This window comes from Meleagris gallopavo, chromosome 19 (genome assembly GCF_905368555.1).
Source record: "Meleagris gallopavo chromosome 19, MGAL_WU_HG_1.1, whole genome shotgun sequence".
Taxonomy (NCBI): domain Eukaryota; kingdom Metazoa; phylum Chordata; class Aves; order Galliformes; family Phasianidae; genus Meleagris; species Meleagris gallopavo.
The window spans coordinates 8,165,683-8,189,770 of NC_139422.1; the positions used below are offsets into that span (position 1 = coordinate 8,165,683).

General features: G+C 44.3%; 2 protein-coding genes across 5 annotated transcripts in view; one reads left to right on the forward strand and one right to left on the reverse strand.

The window, feature by feature from the left end:
- CNTRL (centriolin) overlaps window positions 1-5,985 on the forward strand; it is a 33,259-nt gene extending 27,274 nt beyond the window's left edge. For 2 of the 3 annotated variants that reach the window (XM_031556239.2, XM_085239089.1), the window contains 7 exons: window positions 234-439; window positions 738-878; window positions 1,118-1,393; window positions 1,489-1,551; window positions 2,135-2,341; window positions 2,601-2,709; window positions 3,242-5,985. In XM_031556239.2, coding sequence (XP_031412099.2) covers window positions 234-439; window positions 738-878; window positions 1,118-1,393; window positions 1,489-1,551; window positions 2,135-2,341; window positions 2,601-2,684 — 977 coding nt within the window. In that variant the 3' untranslated portion in view covers window positions 2,685-2,709; window positions 3,242-5,985. Of the gene's footprint in view, window positions 1-215; window positions 441-737; window positions 879-1,117; window positions 1,394-1,488; window positions 1,552-2,134; window positions 2,342-2,600; window positions 2,710-3,241 lie in introns of those variants that run through there. The other variant, XM_085239088.1, reaches the window with a different exon arrangement.
- On the reverse strand, window positions 4,439-19,609 carry RAB14 (RAB14, member RAS oncogene family). Of its 2 annotated transcripts, XM_085239090.1 has the most exons (8): window positions 19,369-19,609; window positions 11,650-11,708; window positions 10,976-11,029; window positions 9,349-9,526; window positions 8,178-8,244; window positions 7,238-7,325; window positions 6,903-6,933; window positions 4,439-6,560 (listed from the first exon to the last, which is right to left on the reverse strand). In XM_085239090.1, the coding sequence occupies exons 2-8, from the start codon at window positions 11,699-11,701 to the stop codon at window positions 6,383-6,385; spliced, it is 648 nt and encodes a 215-aa protein (XP_085095216.1). In that variant the 5' UTR covers window positions 11,702-11,708; window positions 19,369-19,609; the 3' UTR covers window positions 4,439-6,382. The 2 variants fall into 2 exon arrangements, with proteins under 2 accessions (XP_085095216.1, XP_085095217.1); XM_085239091.1 differs by lacking the exons at window positions 10,976-11,029; window positions 11,650-11,708; window positions 19,369-19,609 and adding an exon at window positions 10,480-10,547.
- Window positions 19,610-24,088: the final 4,479 nt, after the last annotated feature.

A 24,088-nucleotide genomic window follows, 5' to 3' on the forward strand; every position in this document is an offset into this window, starting at 1 on the left:
ATAGTTCTGTTAATCTTGCTTGAATTTTAACTCAGTACTTTATCTGACTCTTGATTCTTAAATTCGTTTGCTTGGAGAACTGAAATTCTGAAGGCGGCTTTGTCACCTCTCACCTGGTGCCAGTGTTTATCTAAACATGACTCAGCAGAGTAGTTTGAAAATATCTAATGTCTGAAATACACCAAGGTATTTACATTTCTGCTAATCAGTTTCAGTTTAAATATTGTTCACAGAACATCAGATATCAGAAAAAGAACTACAGTTACAACAAAAAAATAGAGAAATTCAGTCTCTCCAAAAAGAATTGAAACTCTCCAAGTCTGAGCTGAACCATCTCCAGGGGCAGCTGGAGTCAGAAAGGAAAAAAGCTGAAAAACGAATCTGCAGTCTGAAGGAAGCAATGAAAATGCAGAGGACACAGTTTGAAAGAGAACTGCATGTAAGTCCTGACTGAAGGAAGGGAGAATGTTAGAGGCTTTTGGTTATTTTTAAATAGTAAAATGATAGAATCCCCCTTTTATTGCTGAGGAACAAAAGTTGTGTTAACTCTGATTAGACAGATCTTGAAGCAGCCAAACTCTGATATTTCTAGGCTGTGCTGCAGAGTACCTTGAGTTACTCTTATTAATGCTGTTTCTGCATTTTAACTTGAAGAAATTTTCTCATATAGGCTCTCTTGATTCATTTTCTCAAGTGGGTGCTCACAGTAAAAGGCAATCTTTTCTGTATTTTCCTAGGAACAAAAGCATGCAAATAACTGCCTGCAGAGTGACATAGCAGCTGCTGAACAAGTAGCACAGAATAACCACAAGCGAACCAAGCACCTCATTAAAGAGCTTGGCCAGATCCAGCAGAACTACATGGATCTCCAAAATCAGGTATAACTGAGTACCCAAATAAAGGCTGTCTGGGGAAAAGCAGTGTCTTCCAGACTGGTGCCTCACAGGCAAATAAAGTTAACTTCATAATTAGGGCTGCATCTGTTCAGAGAGTTTAGTTTGTGATTTCAATGGTCAAAATGTAAATGCTTCAGAAAGATTTGGTTACACGGGAAATTCTTCTGGGTTGATGTGTTTGTGGTATCTCAGCAAAGTAGTGAGACTATTTTATGTTTCAGGTTAAGACTCAAGAAGACCTGGAAAAGAGACAAAGGGAAATAGAGAACACAGCAGCATTGCTTAAATCAGAGGTTGAAGACAACATTAAAACAGGGTTTAAATCTTCAAGCCCATCTTCTCCAGAACTGTTGGAAGATTTGGAAGTGTTTTCTGCAGTAAATAGAAGCATGCAGTGTGACTCTGATAATTTAGAGGAGATGTTTTCATTTGCTGATGCTGACAAAAGATTGTTCTCACTGGAAAGAAAGTTGGATTTTTCTCAAATCTTCATAATGGTAAAAAGCTTTCAGACAGTAGCTGCTGCTCACGCTGCTGCTGAGTGTCCGTACCGGTAACACTCAGTTGCTGGATGTGTTTGTGTTGCCAACAGGATGAACAGTGGCGTGGAGAGGCTCTCCGAGAGAAGCTGCAGCATCATGAAGATCGGCTGAAGGTGGCACATCTCTTACCTTTGCACAGATATGTCTGCAGGCCCCTGCCAAAAAGAGTCTGAACAAAATGGGTGTGTGGGAGATCCTTCTCCAGCTGTCGCAGTCACCTCGTATATAATGACCAGCACTGGAGTATCTTTGGGTGCCTTGTTAGGTGGGAATAGTAGAAAAAAGCCAGCAATGACATGTTCTATCAAGATGAACAATATTGAATAATCATAGTTGGCTTTTTGAGTATGCCAGCATGATCCCAACACTTATGTTGTACTGTTGTATGTTAGTGACGTAAGAATCAACAGTTCACAGGCACTTGTGGCCATTTGAAGTAGAGATGAGGGCACAGTTCAGTTAGAGCATACCTGTTCCTTTCAAGCAGTTAATGATGAGGTGCCACAGAAATACAACTTATTTCTGACTGAAGGAGGTGAACTATTTAAAAGTATGTTGATTTGCAAACCCACTGCCAGCTGCTTGTGATCTGGGAGATTTTAATAGTGTGTCCTTTATGGCTTGGCCTCAGGTTTCTTAAATGTAGTCTTGAAAATTACACTAACTGGATACAAATAGAACTAACCATTTGTTCAGGCTCAGCTCTGGCACTGCATGTCCAAGCAAGTAGATGTATTGATCAGAGGAAAACAACAAACACAAGGCACCCTTCACAGCCTGAAGCGACAGGTGGACGCGCTGGATGACCTGGTCAGCAGCACTTCCTCAGACTCACTGTTCCTAGCTGAAAGTTCATCAAGTCTGCTGTCTCTTCGTGATGCTCTGAATGTAACAAAAACACAGGTAATCCTCTAGTGCAATAATTCTGATTACTTTCTTTAAGGATTTTTAGCTCACTAGTAGTCTGTTATGCCCGTGCGCCTTCCAGCTGGAGGCACTGCAGGGTTTCTGAAGGTGGGACAATCATTCTTTGCCAGCAGCAACTTGTGTGAAGGCAGGCTTTCTTCTAAGATTAGTTTTCCTTTTTTTAATCCATTTTTTCCTTCATGACCTTAGCTCTTAAAGACAATTACTCACTACTCAGACTTCTGCTTTTTTCTAGGCTGCCCTGACAGGACACACACACTTCCCCAGCAGCTCAGCAGGCATTCCAGCAGTGGCACAGGCGTGGCATTCCTGCTCATGAGAAATTCCTCAGTAAAGTGCCAGAGGTAAGAGATGACTGCAACTGAGTTGGAGTGCCCAAGGAACGAGGTGTGCCCAGCGCTGCTCCCAGGCCGTTGCTTTGGGACAAATGAAAGCATTCTTGTGCTTGGTGTCCAACAGTCAGTGCTGTTTTGGCTCTTAGATGAGTGTGTTCAGACAAATTGCTTGTGAACTTTCAAATGCTACATAGAAATCGCAGCTGTGTTGACTGACATAGCTACTTCTATCCATAATCTTAAAATAATGCACTACATTTATTAAAATCAGGTATGTGACACTCAGAATTCAGTTACACGTAGTTACATGTGAGCCTGTTAATTAATATTCAAAAATTAATACTGCAAGAGCTATCACACATCAGTGCTCAGCAGAGAGAAGCATCACCCCCACCTACAGCTCTCAGGACATCCAGAGCATGCATGCAGCTGTAGATGCTGCATGCCCTGAACAAGCCAGGGTTGTGCCCAGGCAGAGGCAGGTCGCACCATGCAGCTTCCCTCTGCACACTAACCAATCACTCATGTCACTCTCTTTTAGCCAGCAGCTGACCTGCACGTGCTCTTGTGCTCCCTGAGACCGTGCCATCATCTTCCACTGCTGAAGCCTTCTACCTCACTGCTCTACAAGCCTTTGCTAAAAAGGTATTTACCAGCAATAACAGCTCAGTACTGTGAAGTTTCTGTATGACGAAGTAAGGGATTTTTCTGTATATACGTTATTCCAAACAAATATGGATTTAGGAGTGTCTAAAACTACTGTTCTCATTGAAGTGTGGGTATTTCTGAGTTTACATTTTGAGTTGTCACGTTTTCAAATGCATGAATGTTAAATAAAACTATTTTTGAATACTTTCTTAAAATAAGTTTGTGACTACAGCTTACCTTCATCCTTACTTTCTTCTCCCCAAGTATTGTTTCTAATATGCACCCTGTACTGCCCATGCACTGCTACCAGTGCAATCTTAAAGGTAGCAATGGGAGCGAGCTCCAAGCAGCTCCTATGTAACATTTGTTGCACTGATATTCACACTGTAGCAGTTACTGGTGCTGGGGGTAAGCATTGCTGCATTATCTCTGAAGCCTTACCTGTATCATTTTGTATGGCCTTTTGCAACAAGCTTACAAAAAACACAGTGCTTTGTAAGTGAGGAGCAGCAGGAAGGCAGTATGAAATACAGGACATTCCTCCACCTTTACGCGAAGCAGGCTTTTAAGTACCTTGTTCTTAGCCCTTCTGGAGCAGGCCTGTACAGCCAGAGGGGACACAGTGATTTCCAGAGCTTCTCTCCCTTTTACTGGAGGCAGATTTCAGTGCTTTTCCGCCTTGCCCTCTCATCTACATGATCATCATCACCTGGCACCTTTGGCAGCAATATTCATGCTCCCCACTTCCCACAGGCCTGTTGTAGCCTTAGGAAGGCTTCAGGGTAGTAGAAAAGCACAAGCGGTCTATCAATCACATTTTACCCCTAAGGCCCCTCTTAAAAGTTAACATAAGCAGTTAAAGCACAACTGCCCCCACTAGAAGGGAATCTTGCATAACTTCCTAACAGCTTTCCTCAGCACCCAAAGCCCTGACTGCAGGCAAGCAGAAGCGCCTACACAGCAGCATTTGCAAGCCAGTGCAATGTGGCAGGTAGAAAATAGCCCAGGAAGGCAGGATTGAAGAACTGCAGCCATAATAAGTCACAGCACGAGTAGAGAAGGCCAGAGGAAGAAACACAAGGCACTGCAGTTTATCTAGATACAGGTACTTTATTTACAAATATTTAGATTAATAGCATTGTTACATCAAATGAGGAGTACAGCAGTCCAAACAAATCCTTTCTGTGACAGAAACAATAAGGCCTACTGTAACTTATTCTGGGAATACAGGTATTGCACCTCAACAAGCTGTAGTCATTAGAACATTTACTTCCAAACTTCATGGCAGCAGCAGGTCCTGGTCCCTGGGCAAACCCCGCTGTGGTACAACCTTGGTTTAAGCAGGACGCATCAGCTGTAGAGCTCAAACATACCACCTACTAAAGAGTACTAGTTAAAAAAAACTAACCAGACAAAACAAAGGGACAGCGCACAAACGAGTTACCCAAATCCTATTGTCTGCACATTCCAGTTTTTTTTGGCTTTTATTTAACATTGACTGTACAATACTCTGGTACCACTGTTGACTTACATGTCTGAACAGTTTATAGTTTTAGTGTCTAGAGAAGGTATTTAAGACTACTTTGTATTTTAAACACTGCAGTAAGACTAGAAGTTGGACATCTGATAGTGGTTAAACACTTACCCTTTCCTTTTTGAAACTGTATTCAATGTATTCTTAAATGAAGCTATATGTGACATCCAGTGCTGCATATAGTGACACGTTCTAGTCCTGACAACACAATAAACCCCACACATAGTTGTCATGTACACACATGGGTTTTGCTATCTCCCCTTTTCAGAAGTAGCACATGTGCTACACAGGAGGGTGGTACTCTCCAAGAAGAAACCCGCCCTCAAAGAAGCCCTCAGCTGTAGTGTTAAAATACAACAGTAGCTACGACTCCCTAAAGAACACAAGTTGTTTGACTGTCCAGTTCAGTATCTGACCATTCAAAAAGTTAAAGGTATAAAAGCGTAAGATGTGCAAGAGAACCAGCCTTGGTATACAAAGCAAGGCAGGTAATGAAGCCCAATAATGCGAAATGCTTACAGAAGAAAAAAAGCAGGTTAGCACACTGCTGATTGCACAGAACGGGATTAATAACATGGCATAGATATACCACAGTGCAAAGATGAAGGACAGATTCCACTAGTGTTAATTTCAGCACTGGGATTCGAGTGCCCCCAGCACAATGTCCACTGTCAACACCAAGGAGTTAAGCTGCTGTTAGTGAACTGCAGTTACACCTATGTCTGTACTGATGGGCGATGTGGTCACATACAGGTCATACTGTACAAACTGATATTTTCTTACATACTGTTCTAATGCCAGTAATCATTTTCTTCATTAAAATCATATACACAGGATGTATTTAACTGTTAGCTCAGTTCCTTCAAATTTTATACATATTTACGTTCTGTTAGCAAATGGATAAAAGTGGCAAAAAATGATGTAAAGCTATGAGCACAAGAATGAATGTTTGTTTCCCTGTGCAAGTTGTACACTCCTGTGCCAGCCCCCCCTGCCCCCAACATGCACACCATGGGGAATTCTTTCAACAAAGCACATTGGTACGGAGCCCCTTTCTACCATCAGAAGTCATTTCACAGCAAAAAAAAAAAAACAAAACAAAACTTATCCTTTACTATGGACAGCTCTACACAGTTAAGAGGTGGGGAAGAAAGGCTGAAGAACCATAAAATTAAACCATACAAGACAAAGCCCTGCAAAAGTGTAAAATCATGAGTCCAGCATCAGTGCTCAGTTTAAATTATGTATCTGTGACACTATCACAAGGACAATCAAGGAAAAAAAAACTTCTAGATTCACCATGCAGGAGAGGTTTTATTACTCTACTCGCCTTTGATAACCTGATTACATCTAAAGTTGTTTAGCAGTTTAGTACTGTGTTAAACTTGTTTCAGTTTTAATTAAACCCAATAAGATGTACAGAAGACAGGGAAGCAATCAAAAGCACTGCTCCCAACAGACAGAGGTGAAAGGTCAGAAATGAAGCCATGAAAGAGGTCACTAGCAGCCACAGCCTTCTCTCTGGGGCTGGGGTTCGCTGGTTAGCCGCCCCCCCTGCGGAGCTGATGGTTTGTGCTGTACACCCGACTCTGCAGCATTCAGATCCAGGCTTCCATCTTGGATATTCTGGTAGATTTTCTTGGCAGCCTCCAGGAATGCATCCTCAACATTCTCTCCACTACAAGAAGAGCAGCAGGAGTTACTTAGGTTATACTTCAGCAAAGCAACACAGGCTGAACAGGCAAACGTTGTACCCGATTCTTTGTGAGATTAAGAACCGAGCACTACCTCAGAGAGCTCGAAACATCTGAGGGAAGTCATGGCTCCTTGGGAACCACCACTAGCCACACATGCTCATCCATCTGAGGCTGAAACAAGCTCTAGCTAAAACAAACTGATTTTTTTTTTTTTGCTAGTAAAACAGTATTACACTTGAACCTTGTGGCTGTATTTACCCATAACCAATACATTCTTTTTAAACATAAGATCTGACACATTACTCTAGGAAGAAGTAACTTACGTTTTTGCACTTGCTTCAAGGAACAATAAACCTGTTTAGAAACAGAAATTTAACTGTCAGTCAATGCATAATATGCTTAATATAGTCCCAAATAGTCACATTGTGGCATTCAGTTATGTACAAAAGGCTACTTTAGTACTCCATGATATTTTATGACAAAGTTGGGGCATCATCAATACACAAACTGATTTCCAAAGATGGAGTTAGTACAGGCTGAGGCACCACAGGAGTTCGTACATATAACAACGTAACTTTGTAAGTTGTTGGGTGAGAGCTCACTTTAATATCACTATCACATAGGAAACAATGGCTCAAGAGGAAAAAGAAAAACACACCATTTTCTTCAGCAAATTGTTTGGCTTCTTCATATGTAACATCTCTCTGTGCTTCCAGATCTGCTTTATTTCCTATGAGGATTATCACCTAGTTCAGAAGAAAGAAAATCAGCCTGAGAAAAAGCTCATTAGCTTTATCACTACTACCCTCTTTACTATAAAAGATGAAAAATAAAAAGGAAGTATTTGAAAAAGCGTAACTGCAGAACTGATGTATGTTCAGGGCAGTGCTGCTCTAGCAGTGCCCCTCTATGGTCAGGAACAGCTGCTATCTTCAAATTCTTTAAGCCGTTCTCATGAGATGAGGTCCTAGAGAGTAACAGTCCTACTCGTCAGTCCTGAAAGTTGTACATCTTATGTTTGGTCATCTGCTAATCCAACCAGAATCTTTACAAGTTCTCCTTCACTGCAGTAGGGAGTCTTCCCAAAAGCCTGGTTCTAAAGCATTTCAGAGTCATTCACAAGACGACTGAAGGACAACAGATTTGTTGTTTAGCCAGAAAGATGCAGAACAGCCCTCCTTCCTACTCCTCCAAAGACCAGGACAGCTTCTGCTCAAGACTCAGTCTGCATTCCAATTCACCTCATTACCACCACAAGGCACTAAGCAGTACTAAGAGAAGTTAAGCTCTTTTCAGAGGTTACCATAATTTTGGTCTCCAACAGCTGGAAAAAGGCCCACAAGAAGTAAAGCACAGTAAGATTTTTGAAATAAGCCATTGTTCTCCTGCACAAAAACCTACATTTCTGCACCAACTGCAGTAAGGGAAGAGCTACTGATCCGCTGGAGAGTGAGGGCATTCTGTGCTAAGTAGTTGAGAAACAGAGGCAGTTCCTTTTAAAGAACACTGCTATCACCGCAGATGCTTTGGCCTAAGCCTTCCATCTCTTGCTCTGAGAAAAGCAATCTTGCTTTCATGCTAAATAGAGTCCAACTTACAGTATTTGGATTGGTGAGATTCCTTGCATCTGTCAGCCAGCTGCTTAAGTGATTATACGTACTTCTTCTGCAAAGAATCAAGTGAGTACAGGTTTTAGCTACAATATTTTTTAACTATTTAAGTGCCATCAGCATAGTTAGCATCCATTAAGCACATTAACACATCGTACCTGTTCCTCTGCCCTGTTCAAGGAATAGGGAGCAGCAGCATCTTGTTTGGACACGCACCAAGACTTCAACAAACTAACTTTCAAACCACAGAGCAACACAAACAAGGTGGAAGGACAGAGCAATTCACACTTCAGTCCGTGGTGGTATTACTGTCTCCACAAGGACAACGCTCATATTGTGTTATATAAAACACATTAAAGGATTTCCTGTCAGATACTGTTAGGGAGCTGGATACAGCAGTACAGCTCTGTACAGAACCTTGGCAACAAATAGCACATCACATCATTTGCTTTTGTATTTAAGCAAACAGGTGATACATTTATGTATACAAAAGATAAGAAGTGCACAAAGAACATCAAGAACAGCCTCAATGGGAGATGCGGTGGGAGATACAGGAAGGCAGAAGTGTTGCACATCTGATTAATTGTTCTCCCAGAAGCATCTTTAATTTTCATTTGCAAATGTAGAACAGAGTAGCTTCTGTGCCATCTCCTTCCATTGGAGAAGTTTCACTTCCGGGCCTCTTCATGGGCTACTCCTCCAATTCTCTCACACATACATTAAACACATTTGCACAGCCAGCTGCAATAGAAGCAATATTTTGTCCTATGCCTACTCAGAATATTGTCGCTAGGTAAGCAGCAGCATTCACTGCCTCCCTCCATCACTAGCAAGTGAAAAGCTCGTGTACTGCAGGCAAGTTCTAAGGGCAAAGCCAATTTTCTAGCCAACTTCAACACAACAGCCAAGATCTGAAATAGCAGTATCCTTTGGTTTATCACCAGTGACATCTTCCAAGAAAAGCACTCAGTTCCCTACATTTCATTTTCAGCTCTTAAGCACTTCAAGTATTCAGGAAAAGAATGGTGGTAACCTTCACACAACATGACACTGAGTCTTCTGGTGAAGTCAAGGGGGCAGAGCAGCATATAGAAGGCTGCAGTACCCAAAGAGCTTCCAGAGAACACAGTGACGATAGGGACAGCCAGCAGCACCTTACCTGGTAATGTCATAGACCATGAGAGCTCCTGCTGCTCCTCTGTAATAGCTTCGTGTGACAGCCCTGAATCTCTCTTGTCCTGCTGTATCCCAGATCTGTAGTTTAATTTTTTGGCCGCTAACTTCAATTATTCTTGTGCCAAATTCAACACCAATTGTGTGGGGACAGTCCGCCATAACTGTCATGAAAAATAAGAGAGAAGATCAGATCTTTGTAGTGCAGAGTGTCCTTGCCTCAGAGATCTTACTACCATCGCCTTCCTGACATCCTGAACAGATCTTCCTTCCCTAAGAAGGCCTTTTTTACAGTACAGTAATTGAACTGTATCACTTAATTATTTCCTGAACTGCTGTTTTAAGAATAACAAGATTCCTTGTCTTCCCCAGTGCATTTATAACCGACACCGTGCATATCAGAAAGTATTGAGTCAGCTGATCCTCAGCCCTGTCCTTGCAGAAATTGTTAACTATTTTAATGCAGTAGGATACAGAAGCTTTAGAGAATTACCAAGATAGGGTTAAAAGTCTGAAACAGTTGAGAAACAAATATTCAAGTTGGTTCAGACTGAGCAAAGCCCGTGACCATCCAAGAAAAGTGAATTTCATGAAGTTTTCATACAGCAAATCAAATACTAAAAGGCACCTGATTGATTACAATAAATCCATCTTAAGATGCTCATCTTTACGAGCAGTCAAGAAAATAGAGAAAGGTTGAATACCACCTTTATTCTAGAGTCCCATAGCAGAAATGTTTTACAAATCAGCTTGTTTGACTGCACCCCTTCTGCTCAACACACTGTAAGAACAAGTCACTGCCTGTTCATAAATGGAACCATATGCAAAGTAGCACGTAAACAAGTGGGTTATCTGGGGTTTGGATTCAAAGCAGCAGTTAAAAATTCACTTCCTACTACAAAACAGGAACATTTAATCTGCAGCGTGCACAGAGTTATTGCACAGAGTAGTGCAAGATAAAGACTAACTTTGTACTAACAAATAACTACAGACGTGTCCATTGAGCGTGAGCTACATGGGAAGTCACAGGAGTTCATAACAGCCACTGCAAACTCCAGTACAATGCACATTAGTAGAAAGAGCTGAAGCTAATTCTTAATTAGCTATGATAGCATACATGGAGAAATATTACAGTTGAGACGGAATGCTGAAAGCCTTGAACACCATCACGCAGGAGCAGTCCTAGTGCCATGAGTCACAGCAGCTACAGAGAATGACAATGCTTAAATCTGCAGTCTATGAAAAGTGAATCCCCCCCACCCCTTTTAAGTACTTATTTTTTTTTTATAACTACTGTGTTTAAGCCATACCAATATTAAATACATGCAAACTTCAGACAATTAATCTCGCTACTTCATATCACAATTCCCTAGAAAAGCTGTAGAAATGCACATATTCTTCCCACTCTCAGATAGAACTGACATCACTCTTGCTATTACCACATCAGCATTTTGTTTCTGTAACAGCAGATGTCAAAACAGAAGCCTGACCAAGCACAGTACAAACCTACCCATGTTAGGATACACATCAAGCTCACCTATGACAGAAGCAGAAAGGCAGGAAAGAGAGATGAAGTACACCAGTTTCAATGAACACTGTGTTGAAATACTCACATTTCTTTTCTGTGAATTGGTGAAGCAAACAGGACTTTCCTACACCCATGTCCCCTGTTACAGAAAGAGCAGTTAAGGCAGACACCAAAGCATCACAACAAGCACATTCTGTTCATCCCACACAACACACATACAGGGACAGGCAGCCATTCCTTTCTCAGGTCTAACACGCAACTTCCTAACTTCCTACACCTGGCTACAGCCTTCAAGATTTATCAGCATTACAGCCACACTGTAATTTTGGTTACAGGTACAGAGCTGCAAGCAAGGGTGGAGCAGAAAATACACAAATGATGATAACTGCATTACTGACTTTACACTTGTTTCACAAGGTCAAAATAAGCTGACCTGCAAGAAACTGAAGCACACCGCACTGAGTGCTCGCCCTCCTGCTGCATTACTTGTGAGTCTATCAAAAATAAGGATAAGCAACCAGCCTCATTCCCAGCCCACCTGGCAGCAGTCACAGCAGCACACAAAGCATCTGCATTCATTTTTATCAGCTGCTAAAGCTTTAGGCAAACATGGTGATCTATGAGGGACTGAGGTGGGATGAGGAACTACTCAAAGAGCTAGTGCCATACCGTAAGTAACCTGCAACAGGAATCAACAGTAGTTTGGAGGCACGCTGTTACACACAGATATTGGCATAAACATGGTATCTCAGTACTTACCAATAATGATGTACTTAAAGATGTAGGAGTAGTTGTAAGGTGCAGTTGCCATTGTGGCACTAAAAAACAAACAAAAACAAAGCAGAACATATCAGAACTGCTACTTATTTGAACAGAACCCATTTCAGCCATCTGAGCCCACATAAGCCAAGAAAAAAAAAAAAAAAAAAAGACCTTTACTCCTCCTCTCCCTCCCCCAACCATCTTCTCATTCACAGTTGAAGTGTTTTTGCACTTCCCAGCATTCAGCAGAACTCCCATACCATTTGCTCTGAAGTCCCAGAGTTGAAATATGTTTTCAGTACTGACACTCATTCAGTGTCATCAAGAAAACCTTTAAGCTATCGAAGACTCCAACAGGTTCTTGATTTCAATGGTCACCAAGCAGACCAGCACTCAGTCGCCCAATAGCTGATGGGAGCTGAAAATAAAGTCTGACTCCAAAAAAAAAAAAGTTATCTGAAGAGGTTTAATAAAACCAGTGGTTTGGAATGATGACCTCACACTTTTGGGACTTGCAACAGAAACGCAGAAAGCAGCACAGTTTGCATTAAACAGTTAAGAATTACTTAATACAGCACAGGAATGCTGCAGCAGCATTAACTGCAGCCTGGACTTCTGCATGTCCACATCAGTGGAGGAGCCCAAGTCAGAGAAGAGGCACTCAGGAAATCAGTCATCAAATCTGTGGCTCTGCCAGCAGAGCACGATCACCCCAAAGCTCAGCAACTTTTTGATTTCTTTGTTCCAAACAGTACAGCTCACTGATCTTATAAGATTTATTCACTAACCTTTGCTCTATAGAGGATTTAAATGATAGTGTTAGAATTTGTTTGGGATAAATGCTTTCAACATTGCAGAGTTTTCCTACATGTAGGAGGAATTAGAAGTGGCCTCAGCTGCGTAAACTACTTATCACTACTATACCACATAAGCAGGATTACAAGTCTACACTGTTCAGATTTATTATTTTTGTCATCCTGAAGCAAAATGACTGCTTTTGTCCCAGACATTTAACCAAGATGTAAGTGCCATCATTTAAGCAAATAGGAAGTTTCTATTAGGAATTCACCATTTCCTTTCCTGCTCCTGCACGGCAGATAGCCAGCCATTAGCAGAACAGCACTCTTAACAGACAACATGGCCTCAGCCTAGGAAGGTAGCTCCATGCAGCCATGTGTCATCCACATGGCAAACCACAGCAGCAAAGAAATGAAAACAAGGAAACTCACCAGCCTGAACCTTTTTGAAAAGCAAATGTTTCCTCAGCCAACGTTAATCCATAGCTGTGAATTGTTGTCTTAAGATGACTGACTACAAACCTCGCTCACAGGGCACAAGCTGACAGCCACTGCTTCACACAGCAGAGGTTTAAAGCAAACACTCATATCTAGACCTTGGAGGAGAACAGCTCCAAGGGGAAGGTGAGAAACATTTACCACATGCCAGCTGTGGATCTGCACGTTTCCATCATGCTTTCCTCAAGATACAGGAATTCTAGAGGCCTTCTAGTCCAAGCAGTAAGCAAGTACCTCCATTAAGTCCTATACAGACACACACAGTGTTTCATCAATCCAATTTTAATGCAATATAGTAAACAAAAAACAAACTTTTTTTTCATTCTTGTCCATGTTGGCAAAAACAAGATTCTAAACTAGGTGCTGCATGGTTCTAAGAACTCATTTCAATCAAGGTTTTACATCAAGTTTTTCCACAGCTGCAGAGGAAATGGCACACGGCTGCCCCACACCTCTGTCAGCCCCAGGCCCCACTCTGGCACAGCTGCTCACTGCTTTCCAGCACTGCACTGCAGCACAGCTCACATTCCTGGTTTCAGATGTGCCGCCCCAAGCTGCTACCCAGCAAAACAACAACTTCAGCCCAACTCCTACAAGTGAACAGCTCCAGAGCTACAGTGTCAGCTTCAGTACAAGCACTGGTTGTTTCCAACACTGGCAAAGAAAGACAAGTAACTACGTTTGAGATTGTAATGCATAGGAGTTACTGCAGAAGTATACTTCAGAACATCCAAATGCATCTTCCCGCCCCTCCTCTCCACCAGCCCCAGTTACACCTCCTGACCCAATGCACTACTTCTACCATTCATGTGGTTCAGCCTGATGGCAGACAAGGCTAAAGCAGAGTATTATGAGATATGGAAGTGAATTAAAAAAAAAAAAAAAGAAAACCTGAATAGGCCAACATATATTTGCAAATTCTTTGGGATGAAAGCAGAAATGCAATATTCCCTTCTACTCCCACCCCTAAAAAAAAAACAACACAACAACATTCTACAGCCACAACACAAAGCTGAAGAGACAGCACCAATACAGACCTAGTATGACAGCCCCATGCTCTGTTACGGGTATCTACCAACCTACATGGGTTTTCTGAAGGGAAAAGGGAGCCACTCACACTGCTCTGAGATCTGTCTGAGGAAACCCCGCTGCCCATCTCTCTTCTCCCAGTACCAGTTGGCTAAGGAATGCTATCAGTACTCAGAAATATTCCATTTTAGTGCTTCTGAACACCTGACCTTACAGTATTGAAGTACACAAGGAAGAGGTTGCACTGCCTAAGCTTTTAAGGAGCACTGCTGGAAGGTGAGGAAGCCTTTTTATTAAAAGCACGGACAGACTGGGAGCTCTGTGCAGGCTGTGTCATAAAATCTGGAAAGTCTTTACTGCTAAATATACAGTTCTGTTTTCTTGACACCATTTTTACTTGCTGAGCTATGCCAACTTTCATTACACTCCTTACTTAAAGAGGTCTGCAACTGCACTATTTCGATATGAAAGAAACTGTCACTGCTTTGTAACATATGCATCAAAATCAGTTCCCACTTCAAAGCAAGAGTTAGAAAACCACATCCTGCACTTGGTAACAAAGTCTGTTAAGAAACGGGTTGGAAGGGCTAACTACCTTCAAGCCATGTCTCACTGTGACAACATCACCCTCACTCTTAGTGAGAGGAGGCTGCTCTGAGGGGAGAGAGACCACAGAGCTCAGTGTGTGCAGCCAGAGCCAGCGAGCCCCTTCCCCAGCTCAAAGAAACGGGATGTTGGTAAAAATGCTGAGAAATGCACTGATCTGATGAGCCCAGACCTTTCAAGTCTGACACAGCTCCTGGAGAGGTTCTGACAGCGTATGGCAGATGTTTATTGAAAGCTCAAGGAGACACAGAGTCCAGCTTTAAGCAGTTCCTTGAGTTAAGCAGATACAGAAAGAAAAGCAATGCATCAGTGCAAAGCCTGTTCCAAGGGTCTGCTACAGACAAAATTCTGAAACATCCCAAATTATTTCTTGGCATTAAATTGACATCTCAGTTTTTTGTTTTTCTTTAAGCTAATATAGATAAATCACACAGCCAAAATGAACATATTAAAGGAGATGATGTTCTTACTGTCTGTAACTCTAGGATTAAACTATTAACAGCATATTAACCTCCTTAGCAGAACAGAACCTTGCTAATACTGACATTCCAAACTTTTCACAACTTTACACCATTTCTTTATTTCACTAGATGAACATACATAACAATCCCTGCTGTAAGACAACCAAGTTCTAAAAATAAAGCTGGATCAGAAATGCTCTGCAATGTACAGGAAGAAAAAAAACATGACAACACAGAAGACACTGAGAATTCAGCCTTAAGATACCTCCAAGCTCAGCATTCACAATAGACAAAAGCAGGAAGTCCAGACAGAACTCAGTAACCACAAAGATATCAGCTACATGCTACTGCAGAGGGTTCATGTATTGTCAATAGAATCAGTTATCTGTAGAAAATAGTGTTTTACACCCCTTCACAGCCCTCTGTTCCCTCTCACACTCCCAATACAGGAGTTCAGTTTTCCTCCTTGGTGAGCAGGAGTGGCAGCAGAAGGAACTGCAGGACTGAAGAAGTTGCATCCAAGCCTGCATAACTTACCTTCAGCCACAGCTGACATTATACAACATGCCAAAGTTAACCAGCCATACATTCACTGGTAACAGAAAGCAGAAGTAGTTTCGTCTGGGAGCGTGGTCTGCCTGCCATCTTTCTTCCAGGAAAATCTGCCAACACAGAACAACTCCAGCTCCCTTTGCCGAGGTAATGCTTCCCCAGAGCTCAGAGCATTATTTCAGGATGGCACCTAGCCAGAGAATCATGCTTCACTGTACACAGATCTTTGCTAGCTTCAAAACCTGTACTATTAATTTCTGGGTCACAATTAGGACAGGAATTTTTACCATATGTTTCACTGTCATCCATTTTCCATACATCATCTCTGCTTCCTTATTACAAGAGAAGGCAACCTTAACAAGATACTGGTGACATTGCCATTTCTTCCTCTAAACAAGAAGCATCATGCCAGTATTTTCACATCTCTCCAAAGTCCTGTTTCAATTAGCAGCATCTACCAGTATAAACTGAGATAAGACAATTTGCTCTTATTACGAGTTTTATAGCAATGCACCTAGAACTAACTGGTAATATCACACCCACCCCAGCTGCCACGAGGCCCATGCAGCTTCTCCTAGCCCAGCACAGGGACACAGCCCATTAGGTATCCTATGGGTATTGTTTGCACAGAGAATCTTCACAGCTTTACGCTAAGTAAGAAACTGTATGTTAGTAGGAGGGACTGGAACCTGTCATCACTGCATGTGCTGAATACCATTACCTGGTCAGCCCACACAGAGATGATATCTCAGCCTCAGGACAGTCTGAATATTACAGGTTCTCCTTAAAAACACACCATGCAGCCAGACAACCACTTCACTTAGTCTGGAGCCAGAGATATTTGTATTTTATCTGGCCACCCAGGTGGTTTGGGGCATTCCTTAGAGATGTACTTCAGCAGAGAAACCTCAGAGGTCAAGTTCAGTCCTACCTCTATAGAAAAGAATACCACCACATCACTTTCAGAAACTGCAACTCTTTAAGAGCTATTAGTACTTTCATTTGTGGGGAAAAAAGATTAGTTACAAGTGGAACTGTATGCAATCAGTAACTATTATTTACAATAAGTTCTAAATCCTCACATAAAGTGAATGGGTATGTGGTGGCTCTTTCCCACCACATAACCTTCCTTCTCTTCTCTGCATACTTTCTTAAGCATCAATTTGCACTGAACACCGAGAACAATAGGGGAGGGAGGACAGGAAGGAGGGAAATCCAGGGAGACAATTGTTTCAACTTATACTATTTCTCTGATGAAGACTTTTGTCAAGCACACAAAGCAGGGCAGTGTAACTCAGATCTTCCTTTAGCGGGCAGCTGGAAGCACAGTCTGTAATTGCACCACTTGTGGTCTTCTGTAAAGTCATATGACACTGGAGGGCAGTAACAGTTTATCATCAATTAATACACTGAAGTGGTAAACTCCCACCAGTCAGCTGTCTATAGCAAGCTATGGGGTACCACTAAACTTCACTGATGTTCTATTATCCTCATGCACCAAGGACATTCAGATGTTCCTAAACATATGAACACCTCAGCCCTCATAAACAGAATGGCCTAACAGCCAGCATTGATTCCCCTCAGTTATTATTTTTGGTACGTTTGTCTGTAAAAAGCGCAATGTATAAGACTGATCCCGGAGGAGTGCCATTAGCAACCTGCTAGCAGCTCATGCTTTTATAACATCACTTCTTGCTGGCCAGTTCCTTACTCATTCCTCAGTTCTTCTGGAGTCATCCTCTCTAGTGCCCCTGATTGGGCTTTGCTAAAGCATCTGATAAAGCACAAGACAGTAAATCTGGCCGAAGTGGTCTTCAATCAGAGCTAGCAGTCAGGCAAGCCTCTCATGATCTGCTTTTGAAGATCATTCTGCAGCTCCTCATTTCCCACATTCTCTCTAGAAACGCACTAGAATTCCCACCTATTCTCTCTACAAATGCACAAGGCCAGCATGCTGCTGGGCTGAGACTGGTGAGCTTGCAGCTGAGCAGGACTTCTTTCAGCTGTTGTTGAAGGAATGTTTTTGTTCTGTTGTTTCATGATCACATTAAATACACTTACTAGGCCTCAGTCCGAGTTAGGATTTTGGAAGAACCCACAGTCCAAGCACTCTTGATTTAAAATAAAAAGAACGTATCATGTCACCACCACTTTTTGGTTCGCCTCAACAGCTGTCCAGCTGCACACACTGTGGTGGTGAAACCCTTCAACAGGTTACTCCACCAAGCTCTGCCATCTTGTTTCCTAAGCTTCCTGCGCTTAGGTGCAGACCTCACTTCTGTATGCACACAGCCTCACTTACCCCATTCTCCTCTTTCTATAAGACTCCCACCTGCACCACACACCTACATTAGAGGCAGAAGAGCAAAGTTCCCAAGATCTCAGATGAGCTTAGGGTCAGTATATATACAAAAACAAGAAATGCTGTCAGCATCATCAATCAGAGCAACATGCAACTGTTGAGAGTCACTACCTCGGGGAGGAGGGAGGAAACAGCCCCAGAGAAACCCTGAGGTCCACCTCCTTTGTTCCACAAACATACAGCAAAGAGAAACAATCGTGGGTTCCATTTGATGCACATGAGCGAGCAAGCAGCTTCAGAAGTTCAATTTACATTCTGAATCCCAGCACCGCCTGTATAACAGGTTTGTTTTCAAACTGCTGTCCTTCAAAATACTCACTTTTTTTTTTTTTACAGTTCTTAAAAGAGAAAAAAAATAAGAGCTTCTTCCTTCAACTCAGATTTATGACTTGCTCAAATCCCTACAGGAAACTACTAAATTCCTTGTTAAATCATCTTAGGCTACATGATAATTATTTCCTAAGCCCCTCAGGACTGGGATTTCCTTCCCATTTGCAAGCAATGCCCAAGCACAAGCAGCCCCCAGTCCTAACCATGACAGAAAGATCCCAAGGCACACATCCCACACCACAACTCAGAGTAACCATGAGAGCTACATTTCTGACATTTGAGGTCCAAAGTGATTTAGGACCTGGGCAGCCGCAGCCTCCTGCACAGATGTGTCCTTCCTTCTACACCTACAAGAACCACAGCAACATAGCACTCAGAAGAAAAGAGTTCTCATCAAGGAACCTCCAGAGCGACGCCAGCCTCCAGAGAAACCCCAACACAGACACATTTTTCTTGGCTTTACTGCAAGGACAAAGCAGCATAATTTCAATTCCAGTCAAAGCTATGTAATGCAAATAGGTGAAAGCAAGTAACCACCGCTTTGGCAGCAGCAGATTTAACAAAAGGAAGCCGAGCACAGAACGCTTCCATCACCTCCTCAAATAGGAAGCGGCATAGATTCACTCCACCCGCACCCCGAAAGTTGTTTTTCTATCGAAGTTCACGACAACAGCGCGGGCCGGGATAAGAACAAGCAGATATAACACCGCAAATCAGCCACATTGTATAACAGCACACAGCGGCACACTGCAGCAATCACCGAGCCGCACACACCCTCGCACACATCGACGTGCTTCAGCGCCCGGCGATGGCGGTACACAGGAGGGAGGCGGCCGGCAGCGCACAGCGGCCCAGCCCCGCTCCGGCCCGCCCGTCTCACCGCCTCACCGCCCCACGGCCCTCCGCCCCGCGCCGCCCGGCCGAACGGCGGCCTGCAGCGCCCTGAGTGGCGGTGCCCCGGGCAGCGCGGCCCGGGCTGAGTCGCAGACGGGAGGACGCGGAGCCGGGCAGGGCCGCGCTGCCGCCCAGCAGTACCGCGGGGCCCGGTGCACTGCGCCGCCCGTCCCCAGCTCCTCCTTACCTGAGCTCGGGAAACGCGTCGCCGTGCAGCGTGGCTCTGCAGCCCGGTCGCCCTGCGGGCACTGGAGCGCTCTGCGTGCGCTGAGCAGCGGCCGGGCCGGGTCCCCACCTCGCTCCGGCGCTCCCTCAGGCTCTGCTCCGCTGGCTCCACTGCGCCCCCATCACCCCTTATTCAAGATGGCGGCACCCCTCGCACGGGGTTTCCCCTCCCACTCTCGACGGGCTGCGGGGCTGCACAAAGGTGGGCGCGAGAGGCCGCCACAGAGCCAATCGCGGGAAAAGTCCCACCTCTCGCCGGCGTCGCGGGGCGGGAAGAGAAGGGTGTGAGGCGGCCGCGCGCACGCACGCACGCACGCACGCACGCAGCTCCCGCCCTGAGCCTGGCGCGCGCCGAGGGGTGGGCGGGAACGTGGCGGGTGAGGCGGGGCGGCCGCGTCTCCTTAGATGGTGTTATCAGCTCCTCAGGTGAGCGCGGGCAGCGAGGCGGGCAGCCAAGGCGCGCCGAATTCAGGAGCAACACGGGAAAAACGCGCCGGGCACGGAACGCTGAGTGTGTAGATCTGAGCCCACGAGGTTGTGGCGACAGGGCGACATCTCGCTCTGCAGAGGCCGAGTGGGTGTGGCGGGGACGAGGGGGCGCTGAGGTGAATCTGATCCTCCTGGGAGCCCCCGGGGAGCCGCAGGGAATGGCGCTGCCCTGTGCCACGGTCCCGCCTCAGAGCTCAGCGCCACGGCCAACAACGGCTCACAGTCATTTCTCAATTTCTGCTTTTAGATAACACCGCAGTGCCATATTCCATCACGGTTACCTGGCTGTGTAACGGCCCGTGGGACAGGCTGTGCCACAGACGAACACATGAGATGCTGTGTGAACCTCACAGCATGTGGGATTAAATAAAGATTAAATCTGTGGATGAGGGGATGAAATAGGCAGTAAAAATACCACTAGGGCAGATTCTGTTTATCTCCAATTCCATAAACTTCTTCAGATTCTAACAGAGAAATTACAGAGGTCTTTAATATTAAATAGCTTTGGATGTTCCAAATTAAGACCAGTAGTGTTCCAAGCGGATTGTCTGCTCTTCTCTACCTGGTGTTTCCTATAGTGAACTCTTTTAAGTGACCGCTTTCCATGAATCCCCCTTCCCTAAAGGTACCCAGCCCCTGGGTACCCAGCCATGGGATGCTCAGCTCCGCATCAGCCAGGCTGCAGGCTGTCGCTATGATGGAAAACACAGGAAAAACAAATAATGTTGTGGTTTTTGTGGTGGTTTTTTTTCTCAAATCCACACTTAAAATACATAATAATCCAAATAATAAATATATCGGTAGGAAGATATAAAATCTACCAGCAATATGCTACAGTTGTATTATTACTGTCAGTTCACCTCTTTCCACAGCCGTTCTTGTCAGGGTCTTACCTTTTAAATAGGTAACACTGTGCAACAGAAGTATTTAAAGTTTAGCAGTACCATATATGGAGTGATTTTACGAGAAAAATAGGTCAAAACAAGTCAGTAAGAATGATTTCCACAAGAGGGAGTCTTTAAACACAAAATGATCTGACTATTTTGACCCAGTTACAGCCTAGTTTTCTGTCTGTAAAAAACCACAGTGCCTTCACGTGCTTGGTATTCCCCCAGATATTACCAACAAGAACAAGAAAGTTTTTACATAAAAGATGATTTTCAAAGGTCTTAAAATTAGGAGTTGTTAAAACACCACACAAAAATCTTCTGATTCTGTTTTTATTTAATGCTCAGCCTTGGTAGTATAGCTGCATGACATGAGCTTTTATGTTTCTATGCGATGCTCTACCTGTGCTGCCCAGGAAGGAGCGCAGCCTGCAGAGGCGTGAGGAGCTGTTTGGCCGCATATCTTCTTTCCCAGCCACAATTCCGAGCAGTCCTGGCCATTTCACTGCACGCTGAGCTGTCACAGAATGCTCCTGGCCTTCACTGGGGCTGAGCGATGCCACCGCCCAGATCTGAGCTGCTCCCCTAACGCAGGACAAGCACAGGACAGGCGCTGCTCCCTCCTGTGGCCACATATATCTTCAGGATTACTCAGCAGCTCTCCAAACCGCTTTAATCTGAGGGCCGGGTTGAGGAGGACATACTTTAATCCTGAACACAGTGAAAAGTAGTTTTAGAATATATGAGTAATCACTGTTATTTCTTATTTGCAACAAAGAAAGTTAGAAGCCATTCTCTGACTACAACCGAGATGATCTTTTTCATCTGAAAATCAAATTTTGTGACATATTTCATATCAAACTGTCAGCGTCTGTCAGGTGAGCTAAAAGGCAGTACAGATTTGCCTTGAAGGGTCTGCTTTTGAATCATTTTGTATATTTTTATCAAATGTTCCTGTAAAGTTTAAAGGACACAAAAGATGGCAGCGAGGCAGAAGATTGGATGACGGCATCCTTTACTTCTTTGGTTCTCGTGTTCTTGTGAGTGCATGAAAGCTTGCAGCAGTTTCTTAACAGCAGTTATTGAGAAAAGGCTGACTGCAGCTTATTCCTTCTGAACATCTGAGCAGAATCTAACAACAGTGATTAAATCCCACTAAATTGGTAACAATACCAAACTGCTGGAGATGAAATACCGCGCCTCGTCCCACCCTTCTTTGTGGATTTCTGCTTGGTCAATGCAGCCTGCACTTGGAATCCATTTCTACGTGTCTCTTTCTGAAGTCTCTGTCAAAAAAGAACAGCACCCACATTTCCTGCTCACAAAAGTATCGCTCTTGAATTTACTTTTTTTTTTTTTTTAACCACAAAGCCGAGGAAAAAACAAAGCCTCAGAGTTAACACAGCTGATAGAAGGTTTGTGGATTCTGCTCTTCTCAGAGGAGTGTACAAACTATATTCAACAACACGCAGGGACCAGTGGATAATGAACAATGAAGAGTATGCTCCCTCTTTGGTGGGACAGCTGCTTAAAATAGATAATGCTGCATCTCTGACAATGGATTGCTTGCATGCTCAACTAGATTCTCATAAATAAATCAGGAAAAAAAAGGAAAAAAAAATCTACAATCAAGATCTTTCAATGCAGCACCTCACAGTTATTGCAAGAAAACTTATGAAAGAAGTGATACATAAAGCACAATTGAAGGAAGAAATCCACTGCTGGCATTTATATGATGACATGAAAGCAGCAATTCACAATGGTTAGGAAAATCTAAGCTACCCAGCAGCAGTAACAGCAGATTGGGAGAATCACAAAGGCAGCCAATGAAAGAGCAGCTGAAGTAATGTATGTTTGCTTAGATGTGGTTCCTCTGTCTTTTTTGTTCCCCCAGCTTCTTTTTGTGGCTGCGTTCAGTTTCTGTAGACAATTACAGAAAGCAGAAGCATGGGATATTTCAGGAACTGTTTTGAAATGCTACACTTCTGCGTGAGAGTGGGTCATGTAACACTGGGCTGCTCTGAAATGACTAATTGCTCTCTGATTGGATTTTAAGATGCCAGCTTCTTCTTTCATCTCTTCCCATTTCAGCTTTGTGGTGTCTGTAGAAATGTCTGTGGTCTTTTTGTTGATTAAATTTCTTTATCTTTTTTTTTTTACTTCCTTACTCTCCCAGAAAATAGACAGTCCTGAACCATTTGCATGTACGCAACCTCAAATCTTTGCATTAAACTTAATAACGGTACAAGAATATCTGTGACAACAGCAGTAGTTCTGCTGTAAGTAGACGTAAACCAACCCTCCCTTATGGCAGTGAAGGCAGTGAATTGAGTTCAGGCTGGGAGTAAATCCCCTGCCCACTTTTGCCAGTATCGCTCTCAGCACTGCAGAAGGCAATGGCTCCAGCTGGCAGCGCTGTGCCCAGCATGGCTCCTCTTATCCCAACTACAGACAAAGCTGAGCAGCACTGATTTATCTGAGTTATTTGGGAGACCACACTTAAACGCAGATGTCTGCTTCACTTCTTTAGCTTAACACTGTGCTGTGTTTGAGCCTTTTTGAGAGCAAGCAGTCCGTGCCTTGGCACAACCCCACATCATTGCAGCAATAGAGCTGTGCTGACTACCAGCAGCACCCTCTGAAAGATGTGGCAGCTCCCCAGTTGATACGGCAACACTGATCGTCCAAATGGTGACTTGAGGACTCAGTTACCCTCCACAAATCAAGCTCAGCGCCACACAAAGCTTCCCACGGGCCGAAAGCAACGACAGGAGCTAGCAGCGGGCACCTTCACATAGCTGTGCTTACTTTGCCTTCTCTCCATTGTCTCCCAGCAGCTGTCGGTGCAGAACGAACCCTTCCAGCACCGCTGCCGTGCCACAGGGCACCACGGGGCCGGGATGAAGGGCCGCGTTGTTCTGCGGGCTCAATGGCGCCTTGTTACCGCGGGTGTGAGCGGGGCACGGGGCGGCCGGCCGGCGGGGACGCACGGCGCGGGACGTGGGAGCGCCCGGCCGCCCCGGGTTTGGCTGCTGACCGCGTTGTGGAGCCGCGCTGCCCTCGCCTCGTGCTGGAACACGAGGAGCCGCTCGCCGTGTGACACGGGACGAAGGAGCGGCCCTTCCCTCCGCCACACGGCCTGGGGACGGCCTGGACGGGCTGCGGGAGGCCGAGCTGAGCGAGGTAAGCGGGGAACAAAATGGTGGCCGAGGGGCTGGGCACGGGGGGGATCACGGCCGCTCTCGGGCTGGTCCCGGTCCCGCCGCCGCAGGGCAGGGCAGAGCTGAGCCGAGCCGAGCTGAGCTG

Excerpts from the sequence above, each read along its gene's own strand:
- RAB14 (XM_085239090.1), bottom strand. The coding sequence starts at position 11,701 with ATGGCAACTGCACCTTACAACTACTCCTACATCTTTAAGTACATCATT. Across the intron at positions 7,326-8,177 it reads ATCTCACCAATCCAAATACT|GTGATAATCCTCATAGGAAA; the intron begins GTAAGTTGGACT and ends CTTCTGAACTAG. Across the intron at positions 6,934-7,237 it reads ACAATTTGCTGAAGAAAATG|GTTTATTGTTCCTTGAAGCA; the intron begins GTGTGTTTTTCT and ends GTTTCTAAACAG.